Here is a 13,474-nt window from a genome sequence, read left to right on the forward strand (position 1 = left end):
CATATACGAGATGCAGGAATATAGAGAATGCAGTGATATAAGGGATACAGGGATGTTAAGGATGCAGACATGTAAGGGATGCAGTGATAAAGTGTTGGGCCTTGTGGGGCCCTTGAAGACAAAAAAATAATAAATAAATGGGAAGGTTGAGCCGAGGCCCATAAATCAAATTTTACCTGATTTATATTGTAACTCATTAATTCCCCATGCATAGCACTAATATGATCCACTAATATGGTTAGAAATAAAATGGAATGCCGTGACGAAGGGTGAAGCTAAGAAGACTAGAAGCAGGTTGACGACTTTCCATCGTCTCTTCGGTGAGCAAAAGCATCGCGTCCCGTGCTCAAAATGTCAAGGTGTTACCGAAGTGAAAGGACACACGTTATTATGCCCTTTTTTCGCCGCACCATTTCCACGTGGAATAATTAATAAATTATTTTTGCACCGGTCCCAGCCGCCACTTTGCTTGAGACCAATTGATTTGTTCGACGCTGCTCCGAGCTATTGTTCAATTAACACAGCCCCGTTCACCGTTCGATTCCGCAAATGGAAACTTATCCAACGTTTCCACGATGATCTCTTCGATCGTCGCTCCGAAAAAACAAAGCTTCCATGTACAAAAAATGATCATTAAATCATCCTGAAAACCTGATTTTCATCCTACTAACGTTCAATTATAACATCGTGGCCTCCTGATTTAATAAACCGATGCTTGCGTTGGAAAATACCGTGTCGTTATTCGTGAAAGAACTTGCTCTACGAGCTCTGTAGGAGTTCCAACACCTATTCTGTCTACGCACGAAAGGTCAACGTTCCAGATGGAAATTCGAAGTTCTTTTCGAAAATATCTACGACACGAAACCTAGATACTATATTCTGACTTATTTGTCAAGGAGGTTCGTTAACGATCGAACACTGAATAAACTATCACGAATTTACGAGCTATCACCGAAATATTACGACTGAACAGGATTAGGAAGAACCGGATCCGAAACACGATCGTAAAGAGATTAGCGCGCTTAGATCATTATCAAACAATTAGTCCTTCCTTTGGAAGAGACGTCCCTTTGATTAACTCATTACCAGGTAATTATGCGCGGCTTCGAGGCTGATCGATGTCAATTATCCTAGAAATGGGTTCAGCTTCGAAACGTACCTATCAGATTTTACAAACCGGTGGCTTGGTTGTAAATTTTCTTCGTTCTGACAGCAAAACACACATCTCGAATAATATATAATATAATTGATAACTGTTTTTTGTCATTATTAAACGAATAATTAAACAAGCAAAGGTGCCGCGAGGAATGTATAATTAGAATCGAACAGCTACCGACACAATTTCATGACTTAAAAGTATCGTGAAATGACACTTGTGATATATCAATTTGAAGCTTAAAGTGTAAGGAAAATAATAGTATAAATGTTTTGTACAAATCTTCTGGGAGAGATAAGTAACCTCTTAAAGACGAGAGGAATCACGTTATCCTATTTGTCTTAGGTAAAACGGATTTCTCGAATACTTTTGCCCTTTGGAATCAAATATAATCACTCGACTGAAGAGTTATTATCATGGACACGAGGGAACGAGGTAAACGTTTGAAAGCTTACATCGTGCTTAAAGTAGAAAAAAAATCACTAGTGGACGGTTAAATGGTAAAAAGTGGATAGTTGAGTTAGCAAAGCAAATTACGTTCCGAGTTCGTAGGAAAGTTCTCAAAGAAACTGTTCTAACCCAGTTCACGTTCCGTTCAGATTCTGACTTCCTAATTAATGATATTACTTCATCGAACCACGACCTGAACTTTTACGATCGCAATAAATATTCTTCTTGTTTCTTCCCGGGGATATGTCTTCTTTTTGACGCGTGCAATTACATGTTCTCCAATGATTTATCCATAGCCTATGCTTCATAAATACCTGGTGCTCAGTAAAGTTAAAGGGATAATGCATTAATGATACTAAACAGCTTGAAACTGATCTTTTCCTATGCAAGAGAAAATTAAAATTAAAAAGTAGAAGCAACTATAAGTAGCTCGACACGAGATAGTATGAATCATGTGACCCCCGTGGCGAAGAACGTGTTCATCCGATACTTCTATTTTCAATTTTATATTAATATTCATATTTATCTAATCATTTGCTGAAATAAAATTTCTTAAACCGCAGACCACCGTGACACACGACGTGTTAATCAGCAATAAAATTAGTATAAACCATTTATCGGTAATAGGAATCCTTTTTTTCAAATTCCTCACTCCTTCTGAGATCTTAGAAGCTCACTGTACAAAGCAACACCTGTAACACGTTTGTTAATTAGATTACAACTGGTTTTCCGTTTCACCGATCGTCCCTGTGTTTTACTCTAATGTTACTCCTTTCACCTTTCGGGAAACGGAATTCGTGATAAACCGCGTTGAAGGGTCATCATTTTTCCGAGACTGTTGGTTCTTTTGCCAGGGTTATACGCTGGGTGCCATAAGCGTGTGGATCTTTTCTGAAAAGGAGAGATAATAATCCGAGGTCAAACGAGCCAGTACCGAGCATCTTTTCGTCTGTGCCGAGGCAACGGTGAACCTGTTTCTCCGTTGAAAATATGTCCAGGGAATGCGATGCGTGACTTAACCGCGTGGTAATAAGCACGAGTCACGAAATTACGTGGGTACCGAGACGATATCGACGGGCACGAAAGCTACGAAACACTTTTTTTTATAACGCCAAGAAATCCCGACGACCAGATACTTTTTTTTTTCTCTGCAGTGAAAGTGTCCCGTCGTAAATTATCTGGAGCTTTAATCGTCTCGATCCGAGCAGAGACTGAAATCGAGCCGAACAGGTACCGGTGGTACCTGTACCGGGTTCGCTGATGATTTTTTTCCATCAAGGAATCGCGTTCTACAATTTAAAATCCGAATGACGTGATGACACGTCGAGCATCTTCTTTTAGAGAATGGACAAGAGTTCTTTATTGGAAATAATTAGAAAGCCTGGAGAAAATCGCGTGCAAAATTGTGGAAAATGGAATCGCTCTGTCTCGAATGTGACATGAAATTACACCCTACGTATCCCAGTTTATATACAAATTGACGGGCTACCGTGTTCAGCATCGTTAATCGCCGACACTCGTTGAAAATTGAAAAAAAGAGAATTATCGGAGTAGCGTTGTTACGCACAGACTGATTTACCTGATTGCACAACCTGTGATTAACGGGCTCTGACATTAGCCGAGCCGACACGTTGTACTCTCGGCACACGCCCGTCGTTCAAAAGAAAGTCAACAGCCGTTTAGCGAGGAAATTAAACGAGACACTTATCGAACAGCTCGGTATGCGAGCTCCTCAATGTCAGACTGTCTTATGGTAAAAATGTCCCAACGACCGTGGAGGGCAGAATGAATTTAGATCATAGATCGTTAGAAATTATTGTCGAGAGCTGCGTTATCCGAGAATAGATCGATCGGATTTGATATATCGACTGTCAGTCACGAAATGAGGAGGTTTCTTTCGTTCCCGAACAGTAAAAGTGAACTTGTCACCTTGAGATAGATACAATTTGTCCGTTGGCTGTCACCAAACTTTCGTGAGATTAATATTCCCTCCGGCAATGTTGGTAACTACAGTTCGAGATGTCTCGATGATCAAATGAAATTCAATTATGGAAGTTAATTTCACATCAATCATTAAGTAGTCTATTGCAATCTAGCCGTATTAAAATGGACAAATATTGAATTTCACAGTAGCACAGCTGAAAGCCTGAAGAGATGCTAACTAATAGCAACAAATCAAAACGCTTGAACTACGCAGGATTTTCAATAAACTGTTCTCGCTTCCATTTATCTGCGAAACGGATCGCAACAGAAGCAAGAAGAAGAAGCTCGTTGGAGCATGTATAAATAGCGGTTCTATTGAACAAAGTGTAACAAATCATGTAATAACGGAGCGAGGATCACGCACACGCTACTTCGACCAGCGGACATGCAATATTCGATCGAGAGCTTTTTCTCTTCGGACAGATATATATATGGATTATCGACAATCCAGAAGGAGCAGGTTCCCTTCGATAACCTCGACGAACTGGTTTTAACATAATATTTCGTCCGGCTTCGTCCATGGGGAATATTTATTACGCGTACACCGATAAAACTATCAGCGACAAAACGACGTTTCCTTCGCCACCAAGGTTACCATTCCTATCCGGTAAGAAAACGATGCTTCGCGATGTGGAAAACGAACGTTCCTTGAAATCTCGACCAGAATTTCCAACACCAGGATATACATTACCCAAGCGTTACCGATGGAAAAGAATCGCGGCTCCGCCTCATTAAGATCTCTTATCAAGTTCCAGAGATACATCGAATATTACTCGCTTGCCGATCGCTCCCTGTTCAATCATCGACGCTGCCCTTTTTCAAGCATAACGTTCCATAAATTTCTGTAAATTATACCTGTTTGGGTATTTAAAAAGTTTGAAGAACTTCCTGTAATTTCATATCGATGAATACTACTCTGGCGAGTCAGGGGGTTTGTAAAGGGACCAAATTGAGGTCAAAACGTCCACTTTCTACTGAGCAATCGGAAACCGGATAATTTACTCGCGATAGCAAAAATTCAAATGCTTTGATTAGCTTAGAATTAAAAGCTTTTTTTTGATAAAAGCCTAGAGAAAATGATTTCTAAAGCATCTTGAACATCCCATACATTTATGGATATAGATACTTTGTACGAGCATCATTGACGTGTATCTTGGGAATAACATAATCGTCATGTTGGATGATTCAATAGAATCGATTACAACTCGACATAAAAGTCTCGCTCGTTTTGCTGTCAACTTCGAACGACGTGAATTTAATTGATCATGAATGTACCATCGATAAAGAAGACATCATACTCTTCTTAATTGCCAATGGCATACCAATAGAGAATTGTCTCGTTAATTTAGTATAACCCGATACGCTCTCTGGACAAAGTACATTTTATACGATCTAACAAATTAATGTTAAATGTAACGAGTTTCTTGTCAGTCGATCAATTGGACGAGATCTAAAATAGGTAACGGTAGGAGAGCAGAAACATCAAGCGAATTATAATTAATTCATGATGTAAATTCATAAAGACCGCGCATTAATCTCAGCTGGCGATTTAACATCATCGTAATCGAATTTATTCAGAATACAGCCAGTTACACAACACTGGGACAGGACTAGTTGTCAAGCTTGACGCTTCGGGTCGTCAAAAGAAGGCGAGGTATTTTCCAAAGGCAAAGGCTTCTTAAATTAACCATTCGCCGTGTCGAATTCGTGGCAATAATCATTCGAGTAAAAGACGGTAACGATAAATTAACTCTTTACACTTGCCTCAAGTATAGACACCCCCATAAAGAAACTAATTATCTATTGTTACCGATATTTTATTGTTAAAGAACCTCGTCGCCTTTGAATTGCTCTGAAAATGTACCGTTTCCTTTTCTTTCGAAACAAGCGTGAAAAGTAGTCGCGACTTGTCAACAGTCGGTTATTAGAGAAAAAATAGAATGCAAATTAGGACGTGAAAGTCCCCTCGCCCGTGTCGTTTGTCAAAAGATAATGGGTGGCATGAATGATTTCGTTTACGTCACTGGTGTTTGAAATCAGGCGACATCAAAACGAGTAGCTTACACACCCACGATGCATTGCACAATGCTAATGGATCAAGTTCATGCAGTCGTCAAATAAAATCTGTCGTCCCGATTTCAGGCTGTGCTACTTGTCATGTACGAACAGGTTCGGATCAGATACGCAAATTTCGTATTGAGAAACCTGCCAGTCATGTTCTCGCAGTTTCGTTATTGTCCTCTGTAATACGTTCCTCGCTCTTTCGTCATTTCAATTCAGAAATTTAATTAAAAAATTCCTTGCCAATTACCACCCACCGATGTTAAGAGTTTTTCAATCGAGAACTAATTAGACGGGTTCGATTTTACCTTAGATCATCGAGTTCAACGGGTCAATGAGCGATTCTTAAAGGTGAAATGAATCTCTGCACCGGTCATTGGAACGGTGCAACGAGATCGCGATGCACCGTTCTACGTTCAGATAGGAACGTGTGCCATTTGATCGAACGTGCAGGAACGTCGACCTTAAAAGCTAGAACACCGATGATATGAGTCATTTGATCTGCTCATCCACTTCGAAATAGTAATTAATTTTCTGACGAATTGCCTCTGTTACTTCCTTGCTAGGTGAGAGGATAATTTATTCCGTTCTACTGGCGTTGAATGTACTTTTAAACTGCCTATCATTCATCTTGATAGTTAAGAAATAAAAACGTTTAACGTATTCGAATCGAATTCCAAATTCACTGAAAGATTGCTTTGATAACATATTTAAGAATTTTTTAACAGTTGTTCTATACCAAAAATGTGCCACAATATTAACGGGGGTCACTGTATTTAAGAATAAGTTGCTAATTTCTGAGAAACGATCAATTCTATCAAATGTTAGATTTGATAAAGATCAGGTTTTTCTCCATGGATTAAGAAAGAATCTTTGTAAAATGAAGTATAATTAATCGTGGCGAAATTCAATTTCTGAGGGGACTATTCGTATCTCAGTTTCGAGCAAGACGGAAACATTAATCGACGTCTGTTAATTATTTCTTCTGAATATACAGCTGTTTCATATCGCGGTACGTTCAATTAATATTATTGCAATTAAACGCGAAAATATCAGTCGATGAATATGATTTCACCAGAGGTAATCTACTATGAAATAGAGCCAATCATCGATGAATAATAACGGTGTTGACGAACTATTTATTCCTGAAGGATTCAAATGGAATAGAACGAATCCGGTGAAAGTCAGACAAATTGACAATACTTGTATATTCGTGGAATTTTATAAATTCTTCGACCTATACAGTCCACGATACGTGGATTTTTTTTCTTCGTCCACGAGAAGAACTTGTGGTCACTCTTATCCAAAGCAAACCTACACGTTAAACAAATATTAGCCTGCTATTGCGGGAACGTTTATCAAACATTTACATTAGACATTTGATGTGGAGTACATTTCAAGTTTGGAACCAGCTTGGAATGTCAGGTAGTCGAAACGTGTGATTCTACAGCTTTCGAATATGATTTTACTTTAGGAAAAATAAGAAGTTTTTCTTCGAAAATAAGGAAATTAACCCCCTTCGATCCTTCGTCAAATTTCAGATTTTCTATCAGAAATAATAATATTTCAAAGACAAATCAAGACAATAAGTTCGAGTTGAATTGCAAGGGTTCCCAGCATAACTCGTTAATTAATTCCATACCTGTCCCCTTTACGCGTTTAGATTTTCGTTCACATAGAAATACTTCCTCGAATCCCGTAAAAGGACACGATCCGTGAAACGGCAACGGGACGGACCAACAAGCCTATAGTAGCTTCAAGCGGTCTACAAATCAGAAATAAATAGCTTCTCGTTGTAGTCAAACGTTTAACGGAGCTTTCAACAAACATAGGAGCGTACGGTCCTCGAGTGTACACTTGCGTGCCATTATTCGAGGCTTCTGGTAACTCCGAGAGGAACAACTATCTTCGCGGTGATACGATCTCTTTGGCGTTAGAAGAGGTCCTTCGAGTTGCCTTCGTGTCAAGAGGAAGTAACATTATGTGTATATTTTCAACGAACCACGTGAAAGCAAGGGGACCATCTGTTGCTCGAACGACTTGCCCCCCCAATCAGCGAGTCATTCTAATTATAACGTTAATTAAGAGACAGATTCGCTTGGATTTTTCACCGTACGATTTTATCTTCAAGTATCGTTGACCTACGTTAGAAAGTTTTATTCAGAGAATTATGCAGAGTAATAATTCTTGAAACTTTGGAAAAAATGATAAATTAGTAGAAGAAGGTATTAGGATACAAGGAGATTATCGGGCATGGAATTAATTAGAGTACAAGATACTTGCAATCATGTTCCTAACACTTTATCAAACGGAAGTCTATTAGCATATTGACTGGTATGGGGGTCACCAGTGAGAGGCATCATAAATTCAATGCAATCCAATAATGAAAAGAACAAGCATCAAAGAAAATTGTGATATTTATTGATGTTGTGCTAGGAACGGAAAGTGACAAATGGAAAGGTTGAATCGAAAGATGGAACACCTGCTGTGGAAATTGACGTATGTGATACTCAACTATCCTTTTCCTCGATTAACCAATTAATGAGTCTTTGAATTCAAGCTGATTCGAAAGATGGAAAAGCGAATGAAACTTGTCAACAGGACTGAAGAATGTCGACGAGTGAATTCGGTTAATTATGTTAGTCACATATATACATTTTAGGCGAATAAAATGAACATTAATATTCTCAGTCGTTTAATGACACGATACGCTGTTTACGCGTTTTATTGCATTATACAATATTTTTGTTTCACTTATATTACAAGTACAAAGGAGATTCCATTTTTTCTTTTTTTTTTCTTTTTTTACAATATAAATGAAACTACTCTAGATTGCTATGTACACTGCATTCAATTCGAAACACTGCAATAATCATCAAATCACTCGTCTCGCATTCTTCGTCATGCACTCATCGTGAAGAAAAGAAAACCAAATCGAGATTACCTCACACCATTCTCATCCACTTAGATCGTTAAACATATAAATAATTGATGCAAAGCTCGGAGCAACAAATACAAAACTAAAATGCGCTTGATAGAAAAACACTGTAATGCCATGGACGATTAATTCGAAACAGAGAGGAATGAAAGAAAACAAATTGACGTAACAATTTGCGGACAGAATCAATACATACGTGTTACAGCGAAACAACGATTTCCAGGAAAAGGCAACCGTTTTCTACTGTTATGGTAGCTCTCAGATTACCAACTGACAGAGCTACTTTCAAACGAATCTAATACTTTCTATCGGTCGATTACACTGGCGAGCAGTCGATCGATTTCATCCATCGCGATCATCGTGCATTATCGCTGGAACTTGACTTCATGAGAAAAAAAAAAAAAAAAAAAATGGGAAAAAAAGGAAACAGAGACGACCGTTCTCATCGGATACAAAAAGTGGTCGCACAATCTCTGACCGCCAATTACACAAAATGTGCAAATTTCACCATTATTAACTTGATTCATAGGTGGTTACGTGGTTGGTTACATCACAGACCTGCTCACCGATTTGTCGCGAAGATTGATCTCTTCGAGACAGAATTTTATCGTGTTATCTGTCGAAACTGGAGACCGATTTTACGATAAACACACCATTTTCATCCTTTTCAATCGGCCTCGTTATAAGACGTCGTTTCAATTACTCAATACGCTTAAGAATAAAATGAAATCACGTGACTTCGAGATGGGCAATTTTCCAACCGATCTAATCGAAAAGGATTCAGAGGTGAACAACGCAGAATAAATAATACATAGCTAACCTGACTCCTTCGTACCTCTGCTACGTTCCAGATACTTCAATTCCGGTGATCTTCGAAATGGGTGTTAGGATACTCAGTTCCTGATCCGAATTCGGCGGAGTCAAAGTATCGGTAGGTGTCCTGGAGATGATCCTTACCTGTGCATCCTTAGAAGATTCTACAACAGTGTTCTCCATCTGTGTACCTTTACTCTCGGCAGAATTGTTAACGGTACACTTCTTGAAATGAGTCCTCATGTTGCTGCTCTGTGAAAATCGTAGGCCACAGTTTGGACAGGAATACGGTTTCGTTCCGGTGTGATAGTTTAAATGAGTCTTCAGATGGTGCTTCTTGGTGAACGCTTTCGAACACAGGGTACATTGATACGGTTTTAATCCGGAATGAAGTCTCGTGTGCAACGTCATGTTCGACCTATCAGCAAAAGCCTTCTGGCAGACTTGACACTGATACGGTCTTTCACCTGAATGGGTCCTCAGATGCTGTTTCAACAGCATCTTTCTGGAGAAAGCTTTGCCACATTGCTCGCATTGATGCGGTTTCACGCCTGTATGTATTCTGACGTGCATATTGTATGCGACCCGTTGATTGAAGCTCTTCCCGCACTCGGCACATCCGTATTCTTTACGATTACGATGGATCTTCATGTGAGAGCTAAGGTAGCCGCGATCGTTGAAGTATTTACCGCATTCTGGGCAGGTTGCAGCGAATTCTCTGGTACCCTCGTGAACGCTTCGATGGTATTTGTAGTTTCGTAGCTGGGAGAATTGCTTGCCACAATCGGCGCAACGAAATGGCTTCTCTCCCGAGTGAGTTCTGATGTGTACCTGAATGTGATTTCAAAGATGATTGGGTGAACATGATATTTCGAGTCTTTCGCACTTAACACCTTGACGAATAATAATACAAGAAATAAAAATGTTTTGAAAATTATACCTTCAGAGACGCTCTGGTAACAAAAGTCTTGCCGCACTGATCGCATCGATGATTCTCCTGAGTTCCACTGGCTCTTCCACGTTGGGAAACATCATTACTGATAATCGCATCGTTGTTATTGTTATCACTATTTACAATCACTCTCTCGGTGACTTTAGCATCAACTTTCAAATCTTTTTCTGCTTCCAAAATCGTGAAACGATCATTCGTATCGTTCGACTCGATCGTATCGCACAATCTACTAACGGGATGGGAGATTTCCGGCTTCTGCACCGGATGCTGGAACACTGGACCCACATAACTAACCTTTCGATTGATATTCTCATTCGCGTTTAATAAGGGCCTCGTCGAGATCACAGTATTTTGAGGCTGCAAAAGAGGCTCGTTGCTTCTGACTTCGTTACTAATCGACGAAACGATTTGAGTGGTTGGTGGTAACGGGATTTGAGGTGGATAAAATTCTTGCTGTTTCGTCCCCGTAGGAGAACTATTATCTTCCAATGGTCTGCCAACATTATTGTACGTGGTTTCATGAGTGATAGGAACTTCAACGTCGTAATAAAGATCGTTAGGTGGTGAATTTTTGGGTAATTGCCTATTAGGACTGGCAGAGGTTACGGGTAGACACACTGTTTCCGGTGGACGAAGGTTTTCTCCGACTTCCTGCAACAAGAGGATCATACTCATCCACTCTCTGCTGATCACTGTTATTTTCTGTCTGAAATCTACTTTCCAAACGCAATTGCTTTAATTAGCTTTAATAGCTTGTTTTGTGAAAGAATTGAAAGGCTTCAAACCTTTGGACAGCAGTGTACATATTTCACAGAAAAATAATACAAAGAAAGAAGTGCAACGAAGTGGTAAGTTGATGATCAAAGATTTATCGGCTGAACGTTTAATTATTGATCTACCATTCGTTAATGATCGATAAGAAAATGCGATCTAATCACTGGACGTCACTACTCATCGTGTATTTTATCGGTAACTAATTTGCAAACGATGTATACGCCTGTCTGCTTTACGCGTGATCTGTTTAATGTTTCCGCGATCATAAATAAACGTCGAATAAATGAATAAAACGAACTAGACCTTCGATATGGTACAATTAAACCGGTAATTCCAGTAACGATAAAGTTACAAAATTATTGAGAGAAACTAGAAATTATCATTTATTATTAATGGGTACACGATTATCTTTCGAATTGTTTTGATTTCGAACGATGCTGGGAATTGAGTGTACAAAGTTGAAAGCCAAATTCTTGCAACAATTCTAATTAACGAAAGGCACTCTGTATGAAAGCGGTAATTATTCAAACAAACCCGTCCATTGAAACCGTAACAAATCCCTTATTTTCGGTGCAATTCATTGCACATCGAATATCACGTCTCGGCAATCTTCTTGCCGGTAAAATCACGTTAGCGTATCGGCGAATCCGATCCGTTAATTGCTCGATCGGGCTTCTCCCACTTGGTCATGGAAAGGTGCACTTCGGTGCAGTCGGCTGAGGTAAACGACGAAATGAAAAAGACGTAATGAAAAAAAAAAAAAAAAAGAAGAAGAAGAAGGGAGAGGAGTCTCGGTATTAAAAGAACATGCGCCATGTTGCGCAAGGTCGTAAAGCAATCTGGAAAAAATCTGGAGCATATCAGTGCACGTGTCGAAAGAGAAAACGCTCCTCTCCAGATTGCGTGTAATAACATGTAAAACCAAAGTTCGCAGCTGGCATACACCAGCTGGTGATTCCTTTTGACCACCGTCTTCAGAAAAAGAAAGCTGCATCGAAAAGCGAGAGGGAGTGAGGGGAAAAAATATTGGAGCAAAAAAAGAAAAGAAAGGAAGAATGGAAAAACAAGACAACTGCCATGTAACTGATAGTTTCATTAATCAGAATGACATTGGACTAACCAAGAGGAGGCAGCTGGTTCGTGGATATATGTCTTATCACCTGGCACCATCGTATTACGGCAGCCCAACAAAATGACTGGCTGCAAAAGTGCACCAACGACCCGAGCACTGATTCCTCTGCATATTTTAACAGAAGAAAGCAAAATGAACGGCCGGTGTATCAAGAAACACTCGGTTCCAGTGCGGCGTGCTTTCATTTGTTGGTGAAAGGTCGATGAAGAATAAGTGGGTCCTGTGTTCCCCTGCTCTTCTTCTTGTTTCCTTAAGAAACAACAAGATCCTCGACTATATTTTATATAGATAAACGCGTTTTCTATGTTTCTCCTAACGATGACTCACCGATAACGACCTACGGGGTACTAAAGGAAAAACATAATGATCAAGATGTACGTGTCAAGATAATTGCAAAAGAAATGATGACGCCTTTAATCCAATAAAGGCTGTTGATTTACGATGTTCAATATCCAATCGATAAATCATGCATAAGTTTCTGCAAATAAGCTGCAAATCTCATAAATTGAAACTTGCTGACTATAAAGCCACGAATTTAGTGGTAATTTATTATTCTCCCTACGAAAAAGCCTCGGAGGAGTAGTAACTGTACAAAATCCAGGCCATGAAGGCCAGAAGAATCTTAATTTCTGCTCTACTTACATCCGACATAAACATTCTTCTTTTCGACCGACAACAGTGATAAGAATCCCAAGCAAATTAACCTTTCAACGGTGCATTCGGAATATTTCATAGCAGCTCAGCATGAGATTCGTCGGATCTCTTTGAGTAGATCCTCGATCGTCGGATCGCATGCGTGTAAGTTAATGAACAGCGAATTTGAAATAGTAGTACAATTATTAAACGCTCTTTGATGGTACGTCGAGACGAATTAGAAGAAGAAACGAAAGAAAAAAGAAGAGGAATATCGTCCTACGAGTAACGTACCAGTTTTGATATCGAAAAGGATGAAAAGCATTCCAAGATGTTGGCAACGTCTAAGACGCATAAATGGCTCGATCGGTTACGGACTTTCCATAAGTGTTTTATGTTTGAAACGAGGACGATCCCGTGTACTTACAGACGGTTGAACGTTATGCAACGATGCAAACTTGCTCGAGAGATCATCAAAAGCGAGGAGACGGTGAAAAGAAGGGAAGAAAGACAGTCGCTGCTATTCTATATATAGTTTAGAAAGAAAATGGAAAAATGATTTTCAATTGCTTCGATTTACAA

General features: G+C 39.4%; 1 protein-coding gene across 7 annotated transcripts in view; it reads right to left on the reverse strand.

The window, feature by feature from the left end:
• Positions 1-215: 215 nt before the first annotated feature.
• LOC117606322 (uncharacterized) overlaps positions 216-13,474 on the reverse strand; it is a 29,157-nt gene continuing 15,898 nt past the window's right edge. For all 7 annotated transcript variants that reach the window (XM_034328661.2, XM_034328654.2, XM_034328658.2 and 4 more), the window contains 2 exons: positions 10,342-11,004; positions 216-10,232 (listed from right to left, as the gene is read on the reverse strand). In XM_034328661.2, the coding sequence (XP_034184552.2) occupies positions 9,429-10,232; positions 10,342-11,004 (1,467 nt within the window). In that variant the 3' untranslated portion in view covers positions 216-9,428. The remainder of the gene's footprint in view (positions 10,233-10,341; positions 11,005-13,474) is intronic.

The sequence above is a fragment of the Osmia lignaria genome, chromosome 1 (genome assembly GCF_051020975.1).
Source record: "Osmia lignaria lignaria isolate PbOS001 chromosome 1, iyOsmLign1, whole genome shotgun sequence".
NCBI lineage: Eukaryota > Metazoa > Arthropoda > Insecta > Hymenoptera > Megachilidae > Osmia > Osmia lignaria.